A 21,587-nucleotide genomic window follows, 5' to 3' on the forward strand; every position below is an offset into this window, starting at 1 on the left:
CCCCCCTTTCTTTTCCCATACACGCCGCTTTGCAGCCGCCAACCCAAGTCCCGCTGTCCCCCTAGCACATTCACAAATAGAGTCCCATAAGATTTAGTTCAGCAATGTTTCGTCGACAACATTTTTTTTTTCAGTGTTAATCGTAAAAATGAAATGTCGTAAATATCGCCAAATGCCTCGACAAAACAAAATGTTCGAGGAAAAAAAAAAGGAGCCCACACCGTGGATGGAACTTGGGTCTGCTACGTATGAGGCAGACATCTAACTCCTAAGTTACGTTACCGCTTCGGAAACTCCCATTGTAACCACTGCCTATGTTGACGGCGGTAGCGCCTATCTGTATTTTCAGAGCACTGTCTTGTCTTGCAAACGCAAAGCACTTGGGTTGGCTTCCGTACGTTATTCTAGAACTCGTCAAGGGCTTGCAATATCGTAAGAAACTTAGAAACAATGGGATGTCATTGGTTTAATTCTTCAAAAAGTTCATTTTTTGGTCAGTAGTTACACTTTTTTTTCAACCACAGAATCACTGTGAATATAATGCTATTTTCAAGTTTTATAAATTAGATCGGTCCTCCTTTTAAATATGCAATATTATAATAACAATTTATTTGACTCACGCCATAAGATGTAAACCAGTTTTAGATTAGACTCGACCACACCTCAGACCCGGTTAAATTTCGTTCTCTTGTAGACACCAAAAGCGACGAGGCCAGCCACTCCCATTCCAGCTCCTAGAAGTATCATGAAGAAGGCCAGCCCGCCAGCCTTGCCTGCGAATTCGAAAGAATTCAAATGTCGGAAACGGCGTCACGTTGCGTTTTAACGGTTTGGGGAAAAGGTGAAGGCGGTAATTGGATCTGACACTCAAGAATAAACTAATTTAAGTATTTTTTAAAGATTTTAATCGAGACCACTTCAGGCTCGTAAGTTCGGAACATTGAAATGTGTTCATATGCAGCTGTCAAGCGGCCAGAAATGCCTCTTTGTTTTTCATCTCAACCTCGGTGCGTTTGTTAGGCGCTTTGTTGTCCTGGGAAGAAACTGATTTTGCTTAAAATTCGTTTTAGTAAATACTTGAAGGTAGAGCCAATTTAAATTATTAGCAGTGTAGAGCACAACGCGGTGTTTTACGATATATAAACTTTGATCTCACCGTTGCTGTGAAGTGCGGCGGTTCGTGCCAAAAAGCTCTTGGTGTCAGCTGAAACAAGCCAGTACATAAAATAGATTTAAAGTTAAATATCTGGATTTCATTAAATCGTTAAGAACAATAATCAAATGATGCCAGAAATCTAAAGGTTACCATTTGAACAAGCGCTTGTCCTGTACAATCCTAAATCCTCTGACTCGAGCCTTTAAATTGTTTTTATTGAACATAATAAGGTGTAAAAAATTATCAGGCTTCCACCTAACTCCTGTGAGCAAAATTCCGTTCACAGGAGTCACGTGGCACCATGACGTAACGAAGTGATGTCATGTACCATCCGTCACAGTTACATCTCTTTAAATGCCCCCGCAGAGTCAAAAGTTCAAATTATTCGTTATAAGCAAACTACTCGAAGAGGTAATTCAATATTGCATTCAAGTCACGACTAAGTCGATCGGCATAAAATTAGTTTTTTTTTTTCTAGGATTTTTAAAATTTTGTTTCAGACAAAATTTTGCGGTATATTCTGTGGAGGGATACTCTTGGACAAAAGTATTGGAGGCTTTACGAGATACATAAAAATTTGAGAGTGAATTGCGAATAATTTCTAGAGTGTATCATAGTAAATCGTGAATAAGTGATGGAATAAATTTAGAAATAATATTTAGTGTTAAAATACTTAAAATTATAAATTTCCACTTTCGAATGTGCATTTAGCTAGAGAATAAAACAAGGTCTGGCTTGTTAAAAATGATCATTATGTTGTATGGTCTAATAGGTCCATTGATCGTGGAACAAGATGACGCATATTTTTAGAGATCGCGTGCTTTAATATTGTATGTACGATATGGTGATATTCGTTAATATCCCTTTACCTGCATGCTCGAATTGTCGCCTTAATTTTTGTATTTACATACCGTATTTACTCGAGTAATAGCCGCACTGTTTATGAAGAAAGCCTGAGGGTTCGCTTTTCTGCGGAGCACGCGGATTCCTAATCACCGCGATCGACAGCATGATTCCAGCGGTTTACAGGACAAAGATAACGTCTTCGCGCGAAGATACCATCTGTGAAGATTTGCATTTGCATGGAAACTCGTGTTCTCGATCTAGTTATTCGGTATGTTATTTATGCGCAACGCGATGATTGGCTGTATATGTGCTTTGCTGGAAGTAGACACAAGGGTCTTCCCATTTTCTAGACCACCTGATACTGGTGGAAGAAACACGACGGCGTCTCGTGTTCCTTCCACCCAGTCTCAGGTGGTCTAAAAAATGGTAAACTTAAACCAGCTCGCCTGCGCCCTAACTGTTTTTACAAGGGTCTTGTTCATAAATAGTGTGGCTATCATTCGAGCAAATACGGTAAAAAGGATCCATCACTGGCCAATGGTAACAAGTCTTGTTTACAATGCTTTCTCTATGGATAAAGAATACGCACGGTCTTCGATGTACGTGTAGGCGCTGCAAACGGGGGAATGGACGGTCTTGAAGGAGCTGGCGTCACCGTTGTGCAGGAAGCAGTCTCCGCGTCCCAGATTCTGGGGTCCAGTGCAGAAGTGGAAGATGCCGCAGAAAAACAGGGCTTCGCGACACTGTCTGGCGCACTGCGCGGCCGACACTTTCGCGATTACCGTGTAGGCGTCGGACGTGACGCGCGACGATTTCTGCTTCCTGAAGTCGTTGAGGTACTTCCCTGGTAAAAGCGAAACAAAGTAGTCAAGATTAAGCAAGTGTTAACCGTCTACTAGCACTACCTGTCTCGTCAACTTAAATCAAGTGGGCAGGCAAGGACTCTGCTCTTTATTGGTTGTTAAAATCATTGTGTTGCGAACTGCCATTTGTGCACTCGTAAAAGTAACCATTAAACCCAGTTATTTACATTGTTAAAAAAACAAAATGTTTTATCAGCCATATCCTACAGGGAGACAGTCCTAAATTACCGTCACGAAGAGCCGTGACGTATATTTACCCGCGTAATGCGAGGCGGGAAGTTATTTTTACGTGGCGTCAATTTCGCCGCTAAATTTAGCGTGGATGTTGACTTCACGTGATCACGTCGCATTCCCTAAAGTCACGTGATGTCAATTTTGGCGAGGTGGCAGTTTGCACTCAACACGCAAGCTTGTGCCTTTTTTTTTTTTTTTCTCCTCACATGGCATTTTAATTAGATAACTTCGCTACTTGAGAGGAAAACTAAATGTCCGTTACTTGAAAAAGTGTACTTCAGATTTGCGAGACTGCGCATTTTTCTGTCCGTTTGAAAACGGGCCTTTCGTGCCGTTTCTAACTGCATTAGATTCACTGGAATACCAGCTGCTCATCTTCTAAACCCCCACCTTCGGTAGACCTTCCTCTTATCAGAGACCTAGTTCGAGGATACCTTTTTAGGAAGGTTCGAGGAAGGAGAGGGCTCCATTAGGAAGGGGACGAAAATGTGGTAATGGATACAAGTAATTATATTACTTTCTAATCAAATTACTTTCCTGTTTACTTTGCAATAAATGTAATCACACAATTAAACAAAATACTCTAAAAAGTAGTCGTATACAAGAAATTCGACTACTTCTAATGGGAAGCGTGCACCAGTCTGGCCTTTATATACAACATGTATTAAGGAATAAAAAACAACAACTTGTTATAGGAGGTTGAGACAGTATTTAGGATACTTTTATACGTATGAAAATAATATTTTTAATAATCGTGTCTGCCATGGGGCCCAAGCCCTTAAAGCCGCAGTGGCACTACTCATAAATCATTCAAGAGACACTGGGTTCGCTGTAGATACATTGACACAAACACCTGCAGACATGCCTTATGCATCTTCGAAACACGTTTGCTTAATACATGCATATACACTCCAAACATGCCTGCAGGCAGTTTTTCGGCAGTTTTTGTGCTAGGAATGTGACAGGCCCACCATGCAATGAAGACACACACATCAGACAGCGTCTGAGGACTGTCGTATGATGTATTGGCAGCACTGCCGAGACCGGTTATAACGAAGTCAACGGGAATCGGAAATCACTTCGCTATATCCGCTATTTCGTTATAAACGTCTTCGGTTGTAACGAACTGCAAAATGGTTACGGGGAATCGTGATCGCTTTGTTATATATCCGGTATTTCGTTATAACCGACTTCGGTTATAACGAAGTGCAAACGGAACGGGAAATTGTGATCGCTTCGCTGTAGCCGCTATTACGTTACAACGAACTTCGTTTTTACCAGTTTCGACAGTATGGCGGTGGAAGGCACTGCGGCACTGTGAGACGCTCGAAACGTGTGTGTCGAAAACTCACTCGAGTAATGGACGCACTTATCCGCAGTCTGGGATTTAATTCGGGAGGCGTCTCCGGGGTCCGTCAGGTGCGTCTCGTGCAGGCGGCACGAGTCCCCAGTTTGCGAGACCATGCGGCAGTAGTCGAAAGACTTGCAGTTGAAGCCCTTCTCCAACTCGCAGTAACGAGCGCAGTCTTGTATCCCGTCCACCTGAATCGTCCTCCTGGCGGTCACGCTCAAAGAGATGCCTTCGAAGGCCTCGAAATTGGTCGTAAAGGATTCTGCGAAAGGAAACGTGAGACGTTCATAAGTTGTGCCGAAAGGACAGCCGTGCCAAACTCACTCGAGTAGCGGACACGCTCGTCCGCTGTGGCACCATACTCTCGGGTGATATATTATGATTAATTATCACCAGTTGGCCCGCACATTCACCATTTTTTTTTGTTCCGTTATAGTAAACGTGGTCACCTTTAGGATCTCGTACTTGCACTTAAAAAAAAAAAGAATATAGTTGAAGGATAGTGGGTAGACCTCAATGCTAGCACCCTTGAGGTCTACCCAGTATCCTTTCAATCCGAGCCAATCAGAGCTCGGCATTCTGACGTCACCACGAGAAGCAGACGAAATACTGGCGATAGAAATAGCAATAATTACAGGGTACTTACTTGCGCCTGTGAAGGGGACCATTTAATGTATTCCTAGGTTTACGTATTAAGGACGTGCATGACCTTTGATTAAGAAGGACATGAATCATTTCTTCTTTAGAGTAGAACCGGGAAAGACCAAAGCGCAGCGAGATGCTTTGGTATCGTCATTTTGAATGGAGGACGCGGGCAATTTTAATGTCGCGAAACTTCTTTGTACATGGAAAACGTGCCAACGCCAACGTATAACTCTATGGTGAACACCAGAGCGTTTTTGGAGTTGCAAATATTCTTGAGTAACTTTAAAAAGTGTGCATGTGATTTGGGTGTTAGACACTTGTTGACAAGCTGCACCATGCATTCGTTTTATATGCATACCTTTGTTAAACATTTTTTTTTTTCATTCTCTCTTCCAAAAGGAGTAGCTTGTTAAAACTCATCCATTGCGGACCGCTTTTTTTAAACATCAATCTAACAAAGCATGCATTAAGGAAGCTAAATTCGGTTACCATTTAGGCCTACCTATACATAACATTTGTTTTTTTCACATTGCGATTTTACTGTTGGAATCTAGCTTACGAGCATACAGGCCATGGGCTTTGTGATTGAGACAGTTGAAGTAACACGTTCTTAAAGTCGCCCACCATTATGATGTCTAGATAAGGCGCACCATCCAAGATAGTAAATAACGCTGGTGAGTATTTTGAAAAAGCACGCAACATTGAAGTTAGAGAAAGGAACAAAGACCACCAATATTAATTCTCGCGATGTCATTGGAGAACACAATTTTCCTAGCCCAAAGACAACGCCGCAAAAACTGAATAGTCGAGTATAGAGACTTACTGTCAAAGACGCTGCACGCTGGCGCCTTCACCACGTTTTCGGTATTGCGAGCTCTCGTCGTGCTGATGCTACACTCGGAGCTCACGAGGCACGATGAAAATGACAGGCAGTCCTCGCGGTCACGACAGATGGCCGAACAGTCTTCCAGAGGGTACATTCCCAGGTGTACGGTGCTCTCGGAACCCGGCTTGAACTTGTACTCGAAGCTGTAAGCTTCGAATCCTTCCACCTTTCCACCATCTGGGTTGAAAGCGGTCAATGCACGGCACGCGTTAAGAGGTGGGGTCCAAACAGGATACTTCAGAACGCGTGAAGCGACAGTTCTCCACCGTATGAAGTGGCGATCACTATTTAAAGCCCTAAACGTAAAAATATATAATAAATATATGCGTTCAAACTTTTAACAACATGTCGTTGTTATGGAAATTTAGGTTCCGTTTTTTCGCGGTTGCAGATAACGAGGCTACGCTCCATTTAACAGTTAATGTTTTCGCAATAACAAATTCCTTACTCCGTTTCACCTTAAAGGAGCACTGCAATTAATTAAGTCTTCTAAAGGGACATTCAAACTTTATAAATATTACCACGGAAAATCATTTTTCTAGATATATTTACGTGGCGCGACACGCAATATAGGTGCAGAATGTGTAGGTCATAGTCCGCGAAGCCCCGCCCCTTGCTCACAAGGTGGTTACATCTCTCATTGGCTGGAGAGATAATTGACGTGTGAAATGTTCATTGTAAATTTGTATCTTCATGCCGTAATAGTATTTTAATCGACTTTTTACGTTTGAGAAACAAATTATCAAGATAGAGTAATTATTATTTTGAAAAGTATTTTAAGATTGCTTTTCCCGCTTTGGTTTGACACTTTAACAAACATGGCTGCCGACGCCTGCTAAGTGCCTGAATGGCCCTAGCTTATTCAACTGGTTAGTTTTTATGAGTACGGGTCGTTTTCAGTTCACAGAGGTGTCTAGAGGAAGATTTCCTCAACCGGCATAATTTTCAGAAAGCAGATGTCGCAAGTACGCGCCTTCGGGAGTGCTGTGCGGATGCTTGTTTTCGTAGCGGCCGGGACTGGCTTAAGCCCAGCGTTTGATTTCTTTCATAGTGCGTGTTGATGTTGAATAAAGATGTTGGTTCCCGTCAAAACGGTCTCGCTGCTCTGTTAATTGTGCAACCGTTATGATGGCGACCATGGTTTTGAATACCGAAAAGATTCACCTAAGAATTTGCGAGCCATTTGGCTGAATGCAATCCGCGTTGGGCTCGTATCAAGTTAGTTCAGGTAGGTTCCCGTCATTTCGCTTCGAAAAGCAAGAAGCTCTCAAGTTTTGAAGTGCAACTGGCATGCTAAAGCGAATAATTTTAGTCGACGTTTTAATTGTCATGACGCTCACCCAACTTGCTCGCAAATGCAATGAAGAGGAGAAAAAAAAAAAGATACAGAAAGGATGAAAGAATTGCATATTTATTTTGTTTTATTTTTTAGTCCTCCCGGCCGATTTTTTCCTCACGTCAACACATGCTGAGAGACGCTTTTATTGGACAGTCACTCGCGTAAGATGGAAAGCTAGAACGCCGCTTTCATAATCGAGATTTGCTATAGCGTTGTAAAAAGTTTTAGACGGGGACGGAGTAGCAGAAGGACGAAGGCGAAAATGGAGGCCGACGGGCAGCCTTCATGTCCGTGTCCTTTGGGCATGGCAGACGACGAAAGACGTTGGTGAAATAGCAGACGATACCGGACGCTGCCGCGACTCTGCTCGCACAACTAGCAGGCGTTGTCAGACTCCAGACTAGACGCGCCGGATGTGGGGAAACGGAGACACCAGGATTGTTAGCGTGTTCGGCCGAGGAGTCAAGCCAATCCAGTAGTATTGGACGAAGAAATTGGTTAGTGGTCGACGCTTAAACCGGGCCGTGACCTCCACCTAAATTGCACGTAACGGCGTAAATTTCGAGCGAACTTTTTTTTCTTCTCGTGGAAGAATTACCAAAAAAAGGTACGTGTCCCATTTATGCTCTTTAAAATAAACTTTTTTTTTTATTGCAGTGTCCTATTAAGTCCGAGCGGGGACAAAGGCTAGATACAACATAACCGTGAACTGACAGACTAAGAACGCGATGTCACGACGCATTCTTCGCGCGTCATTGGATCAGTTGGCGGTGATACACGCATAGAAACAGCGAAAAGGTCTTTCCGAGAAGCTTGATTGGCTCGATTAGCTGTAGCGTTGGTAGCGCTCGGACATAAGGGCTGTGTTCCAAATTTTTTCCCAAATGAACCCGAATTACTCCGGCGGGTCGTGTCACATGACAACACAGATTGAAGAACGCTGGACGCGGGTAGGTTTTGGAACGCCAAGGTACAAAACTCTTCCCCTGGAGTAAGATCCAGTAAATTTTGGAACACGGCCAAGATGAAACAGAAGCATAAGCGCCAATGTTTAGCGGAGCGCGCTAACGACCGATCACTGCGCTCCAGTGGAGCGAGCCAGGAAGTAAATCATTTCGCGCTTCGACATTGGCGCATCGCGATTCTGGTTGAAGCAATCTTCTGGGCGTTATCATTAGCTCGGAATCCCTCCAAAGATAACAGTGATTGGTCTTTCCGATACTTAGCGATAATGTACAGTGCGGGATATGGTTAGTTAGAAGAGGACATTGAAGTAATGACGCGTTTTCTCGGTCATTTAAAAAACGGGTAATGAGGAATATCAAAGCATTGCCGTCAATGTGGTGAAAAAAAAATAAGAGCACTAGAGAAGAATACGGCGAGCAATTGTTTCAAATTGCATATCCGGCGCATGGGATCACAAAGAAAAGCACGCCAATCAATGGCCAACATAGAGAACGCATAGGGAACGCGAGATGACGAGGCAGCCAAGCGCGTGCCGTCATTGGTTGAAATTGAAATAGGAGTAAACAACAGCGGGCGCGTTTTTTTTTTTGGGGGGGGGGGGGGGGGGGTTACATAAAAGTTTGAAATGCGCGAGGAGCAGATATAACTTGTACGCCGCACACTCGTTTTGAAGGCACAGTCACTTTTGAAATAGAAACGGTAAGAAATAAAATGCCATTCACTTGTTTGTGGTAACTGTGTGTTTTTCTGTGAAAGGAAATCGTTTGCGAACATTTTTATTTGACTAGATGTACAGCGTGTATGCTGACACTTCGCTCCCACTTTGAACTGTCCTCATAAATCGGGTTCTTAACGTGTCGCGCTAGAGTTTACTACAGGGGTGCCCGAAGGTAATGGAACCTTTCCTTAAAATTCTGGAAAAATCGGCTTACCTGTGTAATTCTCGAGAATTAAACAAAGCTAAATGTTCCCTATACGTTGCGTGAACAGTTAAATCACATTTCGTATTATTATGGCGCTATTTATACCAAGCAAATTGAATAATAGGCAAGCGAATTGTGTTCCCCTTTCATTTCACCGATTATTCAGTCGTAATAAACTCCAGAATAACTCACAATGATCGTTTTGATAATTTTGAGAAACAATGCTTTGCGATAATTACTCTACATAAAAAAAAAATTTTTATTTTCTTTCTCATGATTCCGGAGATTTCATGTATTCATAGCCTCAAATAACAAATGCTCCACCTTCATGTACTTCTGTAGTAAATCGCCAGCACGATACGTTGAAAAACCCATCCTTGCGGACCGTGCACAGTGGGATCGAAGCGTTAGTGTGCACGCTAAAAAGATAATGTGGAACCCTTCCAAATAAAAAAAAAACAACAAACATATAAATCTTAATTACCCTGGTGGTATGGTTGGGAGACAGAATGTGCCACGTGTATTGAGCGGCTTTGGGTCAGCGCGACACAGACACAGTGCCAAGTGATGGCGTCGCATGACACAGCAACAATCCCTACAACAATCTGGGACGGGATGAGTAATGTTCTAAAAAAACAAAGCAAATAATAAACTAGACGTTTATTACCATGACGCGTCACCATGACGTCGTGGCGTTGGATGACGTTACATGGTACGATCACGTCACATGACGATGGTCACGCTCATGACGTCACGTGAACACCATATATGCAGCGACGAAATTGAATTGGCGTATAGTGAATCATGCAACCCTGTGACCTAGACACGAGGTATTTAAGTTCCTATTTAGCGAACTTATATCCCGCTAAATTTGGCGGTCGATGTTCACGTAACTTAATCAGCGTCACCGTCGTCACGGGACTTGGTTTAGTCGGTAAGTTGCGTTACACTGTTTCTTCACGCTTCCATTACGCTTTGATACCTTAGTTACAGTTTTTCGTTAAACTTTCATTACATTTTTTGGGACATATGTTTTTTTTTTCTTTTTGGTTAACGGCTATAAAATACATACACCTATCTACCTTGACTTCTGGTAAAGTTCTATTATGAAAACCTAGCCCTATAGACCTTTCCAGAGGCAGTCTCGAACAAAGTGATTTACAACGCGCGTCCCTGGTTTTGAGAGTGCAGATCAGTGTTGCCCGATTGCGCTGGGCTGTGGGATTTCTCGTCAGTGGGCTGTGACAGCTTGCGTAGGCGCAATTCCATACGCTCGTGGCGGCTAAATTGACGCGTTTTATTTTTTATTTTGTATTCTATAGCGATGAGAATTTGTCGAGGATTTTAAGAAACCATTGTACTATTTTTGAGAACAAAACAAAAAAATGAAAGCTGTTTGTTGTGAGCCAGTGCGCAAAAGAACATATACTACTGGAATGCTTGTTTCATTTTATGTTGATTTTTTTTTACGACAGCATACACATTTATGCATTTACGACAGCATACACATACATCTATTTTATCCTTGTAAATCTACAAAGGTCTTAACTGTTCAAAATATTTAACCACACAGGATAGCCTAAATGCTTGGGTATTCCCCGCTCACAACATGGAATTCAACGAGTCTCATCAATCGAACAACATATATTATAGGTGCCCCACGGTGTCGCGTTATCCAAACGGGAATTGAGAAAGGGCCCGAAATAACACATTTTATTCAATATACAGTGTTGACGACAGTCACTTCACGACGAACGGACGGAATTCGGCTTGTTTTGGGCCACGTTTTGAAGAGAGCTACTCATTTGCACAGCACCAAAGCAAATGAACGAACATGTCTATTGCGTCCCCATACCCCACCCCGGACCCGACCCTAACAGCTATTTTTTGTCAAGACCGGGAATATAGCCGGGAAGGCTTTTCGGAGATTGTCTCAACGAAAATAATCCTCGGAGAACACCGAACGGCCCGCGTCGCGGGCTGCTCGGCGTTCGCTTTTTCCGTTCGTTTCCTGCGAAGGCCAAGCAGGCTACGAGCAAGGGTATTCCCTGGCTCTCACTATATAGGAAAATAACACAAAACGTGGAAGCATCTTGAACAGGCTTATAAAGTAGAAACCCTCAAGAAAGGCTGGCGAACTGAGAATACACAATGTAGGTGAGAGTCGCGCTGATTGGGTTTCCAGAGTTAAGGCGGGTAGCAAAAATTTCTGGCTGATAGGGGTCGCTCGAGTCGCAAAATGGCGACGGCCAGCGAGCTCTTTTTGCAAAGGTCAATACTGTTCTGTGCAAGTGAAGAATCAAACTCACCTCTTTGTAACTTTCTGCGATCGCTGGCGTCCATATTTTGAGAAGCGAAAGGGACGGAATCAATCGAATTTTCCATGCTTTCGGCTATCAGGGTGAGACGCTGGAAGAGAAAATGAAGTATGACACATATGACTGGTTGCACACATTTATCAATATAGAAATGGCGATGGATCGTTTTCCAGTAGCGATCCCCATCTGGAGGTTTGCTTGCGAACTACAAATGAAATGCAGGCGAATATGCTTCCGCCGGTCACAACACATCGGCATCGTGTCGTTGTATTGGTTTCCATTGCGCTTTATGTTCCGTACAACCAAAACTAAGAAAAAAACAATCGTAAAAAAAAAGACGTACGTGCAGAGTCACAGTATGTGCGGACAATGTTGGTCGTGCGGGACAATGCCTTCCGAAAATGGCGACAATAACAAGTAAGGTTAAGGGTAAGTGCGTACATGCATGCGCAGAAGCTTACTGGAAGACGATCCATTGCCATAAAGAGCATAAGACAGGATCATACCTGACAAAAAGGAGTACTCGTACTTCTAAATAAAACTAAAGGCACAAAAGCAGAATTGAGTGTCATAACGAGAAAGCCGAAATTCAAACTCTGGGTTAGTGGGCATGTAAATTGTCTGGAAACACATCTTAATTATTGAAGTTAGAACTCTTCGAGCTCAGGTGTCGTTCTTCCAGTCTTTATTACCTTTCGTGACGGATATTACATGACTGTTTATAACCTACGAAGAAAATGAAATTGATGTATAGCATTCTCGGAGTTCAGCTATTGAGCCGCGACTAATGGACGTCCACGCTCCCACTGTTTATGACCCTACAAATGCGGACGCATATAATATTCATACTAAAAGAATATCGAAAAACAGTATTGTTCTTGGGGTTGGCAAACCAACTGATTGCCGGCAGAGTAATGTCGGGCTCAAGGTTCGTGTTTACGCTCCTGATAAAACTGAATCTTTGCATGTACCGTTAATCTTTGTTCCAACAATGATTTCTGAGAAAGCAACTAGCATCGACCATTGCAAAGACACGTTTCTGCTTAAGGCCCTTCTAAAGCATGGTACCCAATCTTATAAAGAATAATAACGATAGATAATAATTCTTTCATCCAAAACACTTTTTTCCGAGCTGCCAAAAAATCTACTGGGATCAGTCGAGAAAATGAAACCCGGTGTCTGGGCTTACAGGAACTACGCAGCGCAGAAAGCAGAAATTCTGTGAGAATGTGACGCCAGTGGTGATGATAAAATACAAATGTGTGAGCGTTACCTGGATCAAAATATAAAAAAAAAAACTATAGTTCTGTATACCCTGACGCTCACCTAAGACTAACATTAATCAAACGAATATGTGAGATTGTGGGCACTTCTAACAGACCCTTTTCGCAAGGGCGCCGCCATCTTGACTTCTCGTCACTTCCAGTATGGGCGAAAACATTGTTTAGCCGTCGCCACGCCGATAGAAGGCATTTAGGACATAAACGTAACCGTCACACATTCTCGTTTTGACTCCCCTCTATTTTTTAACTATTTGCAGGTTGAAACGTTTTGATATTTTTCGCCACCCATACCGGATATGCCTACTTGGCGGTCGGGGGCGAGAGTAAGTGGAAAAGGTCTATAGCTAGAGAATTGCTAAAATGAGTACAGCCTGTGACCTAGCTTTTACTGGCATGGTAAATAACGGCCTTGACACTAAAACATATCCGGCATTAGCGACGTGCACGACCAAAATTGTCTCTTTCGTCGGCCATTCACGATTGGCCAAACCATGTGAATACTGATAATGCCTAACCAGTCACTAGTTCACGGCGAGGCAAATCCAACCAATCAGGGTGAGGCTAGTCATGACGTCACGAACGGGAACCGTAAGAGGGCGCCACCGAAACATCTCTCGGCCATGGGGGCAGGAAGAACAAGAGGCGACATGCCGGCTCAAGCCAGCCAAATGAGAAAACCCCAAGTGAAGCCGGAGGTAGCGGTCTAGGTCGCTTTAGGCCTCCAAAGGTGACCAAAACAGCCGTTTTCGCTATCGTGGCACCATAGTTGGTGCCAAAATCAGCCCCCCCTTTTCATCCAATAGCGCTTTCGGGTTTTGGTCATCGTTGGGGCCGTCTTCCTCCGAACCGGAAGCCTCTTCCGTCGTCACGTCTGGTGGCGTCGTGTCGCTTCCACAAGCTTCTTACCTCCACGCATGATCTCGCCGCTAATAGTCACTGACTACTTTAGAAGCGTAGGGTCTGGTGAATTCCGAGCACCTTATCATTGTTTTGCAGCCAATGAGAGGAAGGCATTAGCAGATAAGCAGGTCGAAGAATAAATCACGAGGTAAGAAGCATGATCGTAATAGACCACACCCTGCGTTATTATTTAAGCCCCTATCATGGTCCATATCTAAAAAAAAAAAAAACGCAAGCAGGGTTTGAAGTAACACTTGCTTTCGCCAGCATCTCTAATTTAGTGAACATTAAAAAACACTGAGCCTAGGAAACACATTTTTTTTCTTCTACCTGGTTGGGACAGGCTGGCCTCAAAGTAAAAGTTCGTGGGAAAAAGTTATTTTTCTTGTTCATTATTTTTGTTACAATACACATTTTTTGATTTGCGGGCGAAACCGAAATTGTACCCCTGTGGGGTGATGATGATAACGTTTGTACCCAACTAATGTGAGCTTTGTGGTATAGCGAACTCAGAGCGCACATTAGTTGGGCACAAGCGGTCTCATCATCATCATCCCACATGTGTACAATTTCAGTCTCGCCCGCAAATTAAAAACAACAAAAAAAAAAAATCTCATTGTAAATATTCGGCAAAAACATTTTTGACTACTATTCTTTTTAAGAAATGTCTCTCCTAACCAGGTAGAACTTTTTTGTTTTGTTTCCTAGGTTCGGTGTCCCTTTAAGGGCTTAAATTTGCTGTTAGGGAACAAATGGTATCCGCTGCATTTTGGGTTAACATTCGTTTTTACCATCACAGGTTCGGCGTCCACATAGATCACGAAGTTGCTTCTTTCGACCGCGTCCTGAACAGCGGCAAGAGCATCGCGAGTAAGTGGAGAACTTTCTGAATTGGTGGATGTTTTTCCTGCAAGGAGAAAACAAAAACACACACACATACTAGTCTGTAGGATTCGGTGGCAGACTTTTTCGAGGTTAATTAGTATGTCAGTATGTAAAATAGTTTCTCTCGTTGCTTGTGGGGAGGAGTAACTCTGTCAAGCGACAACAGTCTGCTTTTTTTCTTCCTCCCCCTCCCCCCTGGAGAGAAACAATAAAGTTGAAGTTGAAGTTAAAAGAATCTACGTGAGTCTGCATTCCTAAAAAAAAAACTGAAACAGCCGATCACTATAAACTTTAAAAAGTTCCCCCACAAAAACAAAGTCTGACTTTACTTTCCTGCAGAACGCAGCGACAGCCAATCACAAACTTTGAACGGTTAGTCACAGTCTAAAAACGTATGTCACTTCAGTTTGTTGCGGAACACAAAAACAGCCAATCACTAAAAACTTTGAACAGTTCTCTTCAATCTGAAAAAAAATCTGTGAGTTCACTTCCTTGTGCAACACGGAAATAACCAATCTCTATTTGTTGAGGAATTTAGGAAGAAGAGGAATCAAGAACGCGCGGGAATGTCAAGACGTCGAGCTCTGATTGGGTCTATTAGTGGGTAGGCCCAAAGTTAGCTGCCTTTGTCTACGCTGTACTCGTCGAACGCGTTAGAACACATAACGCCGGCGTCTAGCGTTTGACTTTCTCATTCGAACGCCTTCGACGAGGGCAGTGGAGACAAAGGCAGGCTAGCTTGAGGCCTTCCCACTAATCCTGCCAATCAGAGCTCGGAGTTCTGAGATCCTCACGCGCTCTTGTCTTCTCCTCTCTCTCAGTTTCTCGGCGCATATCCTTTAAACAGTTCCGCACACTCTAGAGAAATTTGTGAGTTCACTTTTCCGCACAACATAGGAACAGTCAATCACTACAAACTTTGAAGAGTTCCCCACACTCTAAAAGACTGTATGTGAATTTACTTTATTGCAGAACACGAAATAGCCAATCACTATGCACTTTGAACAGTTCTCCACACTCTAAAAACATGTCTGCGAGTCCACTTTCCTGCAGAACGCAGAGACAGCCAATTACTATAAACATTGAATGGCACCCCACACTCTAAAGCAGTCTGTGAGTTCCTTTTCCCGCAGAACACAGGAACAGCCGATCAATATAAAGTTTGAAGTTCGGAACACTCTAGAATGTCAATGAGTTCATTTCGTTGCAGAACACAGATACAGTCAATTACTATAAACTATAAAGAGTTGCACTCACCTTCACAAAGTCATTGAGTGGGCTTTCGCGCCGCGCACAAAGGCAGACTATCAGGGCGGATAACACAATATTCCAAGGAGACGACGAATGCGATTCGACTAAAAGGATACCATGTGCGCAGTAAAAATGAGCACGGCATATAATATTTTTATTGTGCTTCTATACATTGATTTATTTTTTAGATATTATTTGTATTAGAAGCTACGCCTATCACTGGAGTACTTCTGTTGTCTGCCGTGGTCGGCTGTCTTCATGTTGTGCAGGAAGGTAAACTCACAGACTATTTTTTTAGATTGGAGGGTCTAGTTTCTGCTTAAATTAACGGAATGACAATCATAAAAAATGAACGTAATAAAGCAGAACAAACCGCGTTGTGGCCCCAGATACAACGTACGCTAGGCAATGAATGATGGCCAAAAGCACTGTAAACACTATCCCAGCAGATATCGCCCTACACATTTAAAGCAATTTCTGGGTTAGAAGACACGCTAAAAGGATCGGTCATCACGAATTAACATAGAGGCCCCGTGAAGTCAAACATTTTTATGTTTCGCAAAGCAAACTACCTCAGTGTCTGGTGATGTCTGATGTGAAACAAAATATTGTTAAGTTAATTTATTGACTGATGGAGAGCGCCAGGATATTTACATCGACAACGATGGAACGTCTAGCCTCATTAACGTTTAGGGAGCAAGACGGTACTGTTCGAGTAAAAGTAAGAAGTTGAGAAGCAGGGTTTGCCGAATACAATACGATATTAGGGTATTTTTTAATAACTTGGATTCAACTTACTGATGTAGGAATTGCATCCGATCGTCTTATAAAGTGCAGTTGTCTTGTCAGCAACCGTGGTGGTGGAAGTGTAGCACGAAGCGCCGCAGTATGATGCAATGCTGTTAACAGGAATAAAATATATATAAATGAGTTCAGGTACAAAAATTCCCGTGTGTTACATACTAAAGTTCCGAAAAATATCAGCAAAAAGAAAACGTCTAATATATTTGAATAACTAGTTTGTTTAAACGTGTTCGCGTCATGCCAGGCTGATAACGTTTTGAGTGAGGGAAGCAATGTGTATTATTATTATTTTTTTATTTGGTTGGTTGTTCTGCAAAGAGCTGACTTCCTTCTGAGATACAAAAAAAATATGCACACAAAACCGTATGTATTTTTTTTTACCATCAACGATTCATAGTTGTAAGTCAGAAAAATTATCTAAATTTTCGCAATTGTTTGGGACTGCGTAGAACAAAATATAACACTGAAATTATGAACCACCTTTAAACCTTGTCCTGCCAACTATATCACTTGTCATACGTATAAGAGGCTGGATGTTAGCTTTAATCTATAACAACGTAATTCAATTATGTTTCCTTACTTTAAAATAGATTGAAATCTGAAAACTGTCTCGTCTAAAGTCAAAGTAGCGTAAGTACACACAAAATGCAAAGAATAAATGCTGAGCAAACTTGTATGCGCAAATACAGAGGACACGAAGGGGCAGGCAAGGGCAATCGCAACATTCAATTACTTTTATTCGCGGCCAAGAGACAATGAAAGTGTCAAAAGTAGCACTCAGAGCATGCTACAAATGAAGGAAAAGCACACAAAAAAAAAAAACTCGTAAAAAACAAGAAATGTTTTTGGCGTGCCAGAATTGCAAATAGAAGTAGTTAAAAGTTGTGATGGTCTTTGTCCACTCCTTCGGTGGTTGTCCTCTGCGTTTGCGCACAAAAGTTTACTCAGTACCATAGACCAACCAGCCCACCAAGGAGTCTTGCTAAAAAAAGGACAGTTTGGGACCTGCCAAGTTCTTGTGAACGTAGAATATGTTCACAAGTGTCACATGTCACGGGACCAGGCACGTGATAAACGTCGCGCTAAATTTAACGAAAAAACTGACCAGCTATTTGTTTTTTCCGAAAAACAAATTCTCGATAATTTCAGGCGAACAGAACGTATACGCTATTTCTTCCCGCTAAACGTCACTGCTACACAGGAGGCGCTATTTCTGTTCGTAGAGGTACATCTGTTCGTGATGTTACGTGTTTTTTCGAAATTACCCTAAGACAAAAAGAACAAAAGAAACTATTACGTATTTTACGATAAAAAATCTGACTCCTACCTGCATCCATTGTAGTCCCCACTTAAGCACAACTTGAGGCAGTCGTCAAACGTGATTGCGGTTTCAGACCAATCAGAAACTTTGAGTCCGAAATTTTTCTTCTCCATAAAATCTCCTGCAGAAAAGACAAAACCGCAACCAGCCAGGACATTGTTGTTACAACAATCACAAAGGTGTTACCTTTAATCTTTCGCTTTCTTTTTGCGACAACAAACAAAGAATGAAACAAACAAACAATTCTTGTGGCAGTTAGCTGCAACTTATCAAAAATATTAACTGGTTGGAGTTTAGTTTCGTGAGTTTGAATTTATAGGACAAAGTTACTGTCATTTAGTTATAAAACGCACGCGTTAAATTTTAATGAGCAGTTTCTGATTCAGACAGATAGCACTATGACGGTGCTGTGAGGCATTGTAGGCTCGGACGTAATTCTTCAAGAAACGTTTTTTTTTAGTAAGTAAGAGATTGACTATAGATAAAAAGTGTTTCGTGCGCCTTGGTAATTAATTGTCTCGATCACATTTAGTTTGCACCATCACCCCCGGGGAGAGTGTGCTGCCCCGGTAGGGTCACGGCCGCGGCTTGATCAGGCTCTTACTAGTCGTAAAGGTATAACTCTCTTCATGTACGAATTCGAATCAAACTCGATTTACTATTGTGCAGTTTAACTACCCGTTGGTACTGCCAATGACGACTCGGGTTGGAGAAACATCCACAAGCGAATATGAATCAAATGGCCAGCATCCGGTAGGACAAAACTATCTACTACTGTTCCGACACTTGCCTTGCACCTTTGCTCTAAGACGTACCTTTTAGATTAGGTCGTTCTAAGATGAGGGCCGTCACGTATATCATGTTGCTGGTAAAATCCACCTGTCAGAATCAAATTCAAATATATTTTAACCTCTGAACTTCTGCTTGATACTAGTCGAGTTTTCATCAGCACATACAAGCTGAAAGCAACAAATTTGGCTCCCAGAACAACTCTTTCACGTTGATATACGTATATTCTAACTTTCAAGAACAAACATATAGGATTTATGAGTAAATGTAAATACAACATAAACAAATTTCGATTAAACAAAAACTAAAAAAAGTAAAAAGAAAACCAAAAAGGAATGTTAGAAAATAATAAACATTTTTCTTTGAAGTTAGGATTGGGTATATCTTCAAATCTGATGCTCTCAGTAAAATATGAGCTGTAGCTGTAATGTCTGCGAAACTCACGTTTTAAACAGTCCGGTCTCAGTTCTACTTGCCTTAATGGACCTTTTCCAAATACCGACGGCACCAGGCGGTGGCTGCACGAACTAAAAATCGAGGAAACCTACCTGCGCTACCAATCGATAATGGGAGCTACGCTACCAGTTGCTTCGCTCTCTGAGCTGCGTCGCGTGCCCAACGCGACTTTAAAGAGGGAAATCCGTAGCGTCCACCCAAACGTCGTGTTCTTCTTTCCGTCCACTTTCATTTTTTGTGTAACACAATTGTATATATACTGCAATTATGTGTTCTACTCGTCGATCTGCAGCCTCATTCCGAGTTTCCGCGATTTTTCGTGCCGACTTCCACCGCTTGGCATCGGGCGCTCGCGCGTGCGCAGAACGCTTCTCGGAAAAGGTTTATTCTAGTAGGCATCCCAACTGCCTCTACTAAACATGATCGTTATGCCGGACGCTGGTAAAAGACTTCTAAATACCCGACACAACTTATCTACTAAAATGTGAGGGAGGCCGACCACTTTATACTGACCGCACTATAAGTATTCATACATTTGCGCGAGCCAACTATTACTTAATTTCTAGTAGAAACAACCAATAGGAGGCTGTCTTTAACATGTTTATCAGATTTTTTTAGGAATAAAAATATACTAATCCTTTGTCAGGTTGACGCGGGATACAGGAAACAAAGAAACAAACAGGTTTTGCAATGGCTACCCAAAGGTTCGAATACCTGCATAACCTTGTGACCATACAATTATTCGCTTGTACAAGGCCTGTAAACGTTCTCTGCAACTAAACAATGCCAGTTTACTTGATTTGTACAAGACATGCTTTCATCTGATGACTACCGGTCTTATATACCTATGATATTTAAAGTGAAATAATGTGTACCTACCATGACACGAGGAACTCGCAATGGAGACAACGACGACAGGGAAAACAGCTTCTCGAGAAATGCACTCTTGATGTGTGGTCCCCGATTGAGCAGCAGGACAAGCTTATTCAGAACTATTAAATAAAAAGACAAGATGTTTTATTAGGGCAGATCTCTGGCAAGTTGTTTTACAAAGAATTCCGATATCACAAATGCACGGGGAAGGCCGAATGACCCGTGCATCTGGAACGCGTTGCAAAGTTCGAATTTCAAACTTACATACCTGAAATCGGGCAAGCGAACGTCGGGTCGCAAGAAGTTTGATGTATATTTTTCTGAACTGAACCGAGAGGTGGCGATATATATATATATATATATATATATTTTTTTTTTTGCTTTTATACATATGTATATATAAAAGCAAAAACGGCAACCGTGCATATCCCAAGTCCTAGACCGGCCTATACGTCGTCCGCTCACTGGATATTGAACTCGCTCCCGGGTTGCTTGCTGAAAGCAAAAACGCTGAGAACGCCACAGTAGAGGCTGGAGACAACCAGAGGAATCGCAGTAAGTAATAATATCAGCCATATATAGGATAGAGCAAGCTCGCAAACCAGGGTGCAAACCTGAACCATATACATGATGGAGCAAGCTCGCAAACCTGGGAGCAAGCTCGCAAATCATTGTGCAGACGACGAAAATCCAGCAGAAAACCCCGAAAATTCACTGTCGTCATTTCTGCTTTCTTTTTAAATATTTGGCCACCTTTGAGTTGAGTTCTAGACAAAACACACAAAGCTTCTAGCGAAACGACGTGCGCGTGCCCAATTTTAGGTATGTACGTTTGGAATTCAAATTTTGCTATGCGTGCCAGGTGCGGCGTTTTACGGAACGGCGTTCCTGGAACGCGTTCCTTTTGGGGGAAACGGAGGAACTCCGACGTTTCATTTTGCGTCGGTGGAACTGAAACAGGAACTCGTTACATTTTTACGGGAACTGAAAAAGGAACGGGGCTGCTTTTTTTCTAGTTTAATTGTTGAGTTTTTATGTTGTTTCTAAGGGGAAACTAAAAAGTATAAAAATTATTTATTTACGAATAGAAGGATCTCAATCACTTTTTTGTTACATATTCTAGGGTTTATGTTGTGGGGTCCTCGCTTGGGAACAGTTGGGTGCAGGCGAGCTACAACAAACAACGAGCGCGAAAGGGTCATCTAAAAGGCGACATCTTTGTGCGCTCGAAACACAGGCGCGCGTTTACCTATAGCCGTGAGCCTCATTTCCTCTCTCTACCGCCTGAACCTGGGGGATCGTGTGTTAGTCAGAAAAGAAGCCGCTGCCACGTACCGTAGCGAAGGCTAGAAGCGCGAGCTCATAGCGTTGGCAGCTGCCCTTGATGCACGAGAGCCTGTGCCGCCGAGATGTGCCCTAGAGCAAGGAGCTCGCGCTTGTAGCCTTTCCTGCGGTACGTCATAAGATGAAATAGAGTATTGGCGACGTGTGCGATTGA

General features: G+C 42.5%; 1 protein-coding gene across 1 annotated transcript in view; it reads right to left on the reverse strand.

The window, feature by feature from the left end:
• Positions 1-448: 448 nt before the first annotated feature.
• The window catches only part of LOC8052209, a 50,862-nt gene continuing 29,723 nt past the window's right edge, over positions 449-21,587 (reverse strand). Inside the window, exons 14-24 of the mRNA XM_040223223.2 lie at positions 20,096-20,208; positions 18,787-18,850; positions 17,978-18,092; positions 16,645-16,745; positions 14,502-14,617; positions 11,519-11,618; positions 5,919-6,158; positions 4,452-4,712; positions 2,592-2,846; positions 1,157-1,204; positions 449-773 (exon numbers count right to left, since the gene is read on the reverse strand). Of these exons, the coding sequence (XP_040079157.1) occupies positions 664-773; positions 1,157-1,204; positions 2,592-2,846; positions 4,452-4,712; positions 5,919-6,158; positions 11,519-11,618; positions 14,502-14,617; positions 16,645-16,745; positions 17,978-18,092; positions 18,787-18,850; positions 20,096-20,208 (1,523 nt within the window). The 3' untranslated portion in view covers positions 449-663. The remainder of the gene's footprint in view (positions 774-1,156; positions 1,205-2,591; positions 2,847-4,451; positions 4,713-5,918; positions 6,159-11,518; positions 11,619-14,501; positions 14,618-16,644; positions 16,746-17,977; positions 18,093-18,786; positions 18,851-20,095; positions 20,209-21,587) is intronic.

The sequence above is a fragment of the Ixodes scapularis genome, unplaced genomic scaffold (assembly GCF_016920785.2).
Source record: "Ixodes scapularis isolate PalLabHiFi unplaced genomic scaffold, ASM1692078v2 PGA_scaffold8__174_contigs__length_109621045, whole genome shotgun sequence".
Lineage (NCBI taxonomy): Eukaryota > Metazoa > Arthropoda > Arachnida > Ixodida > Ixodidae > Ixodes > Ixodes scapularis.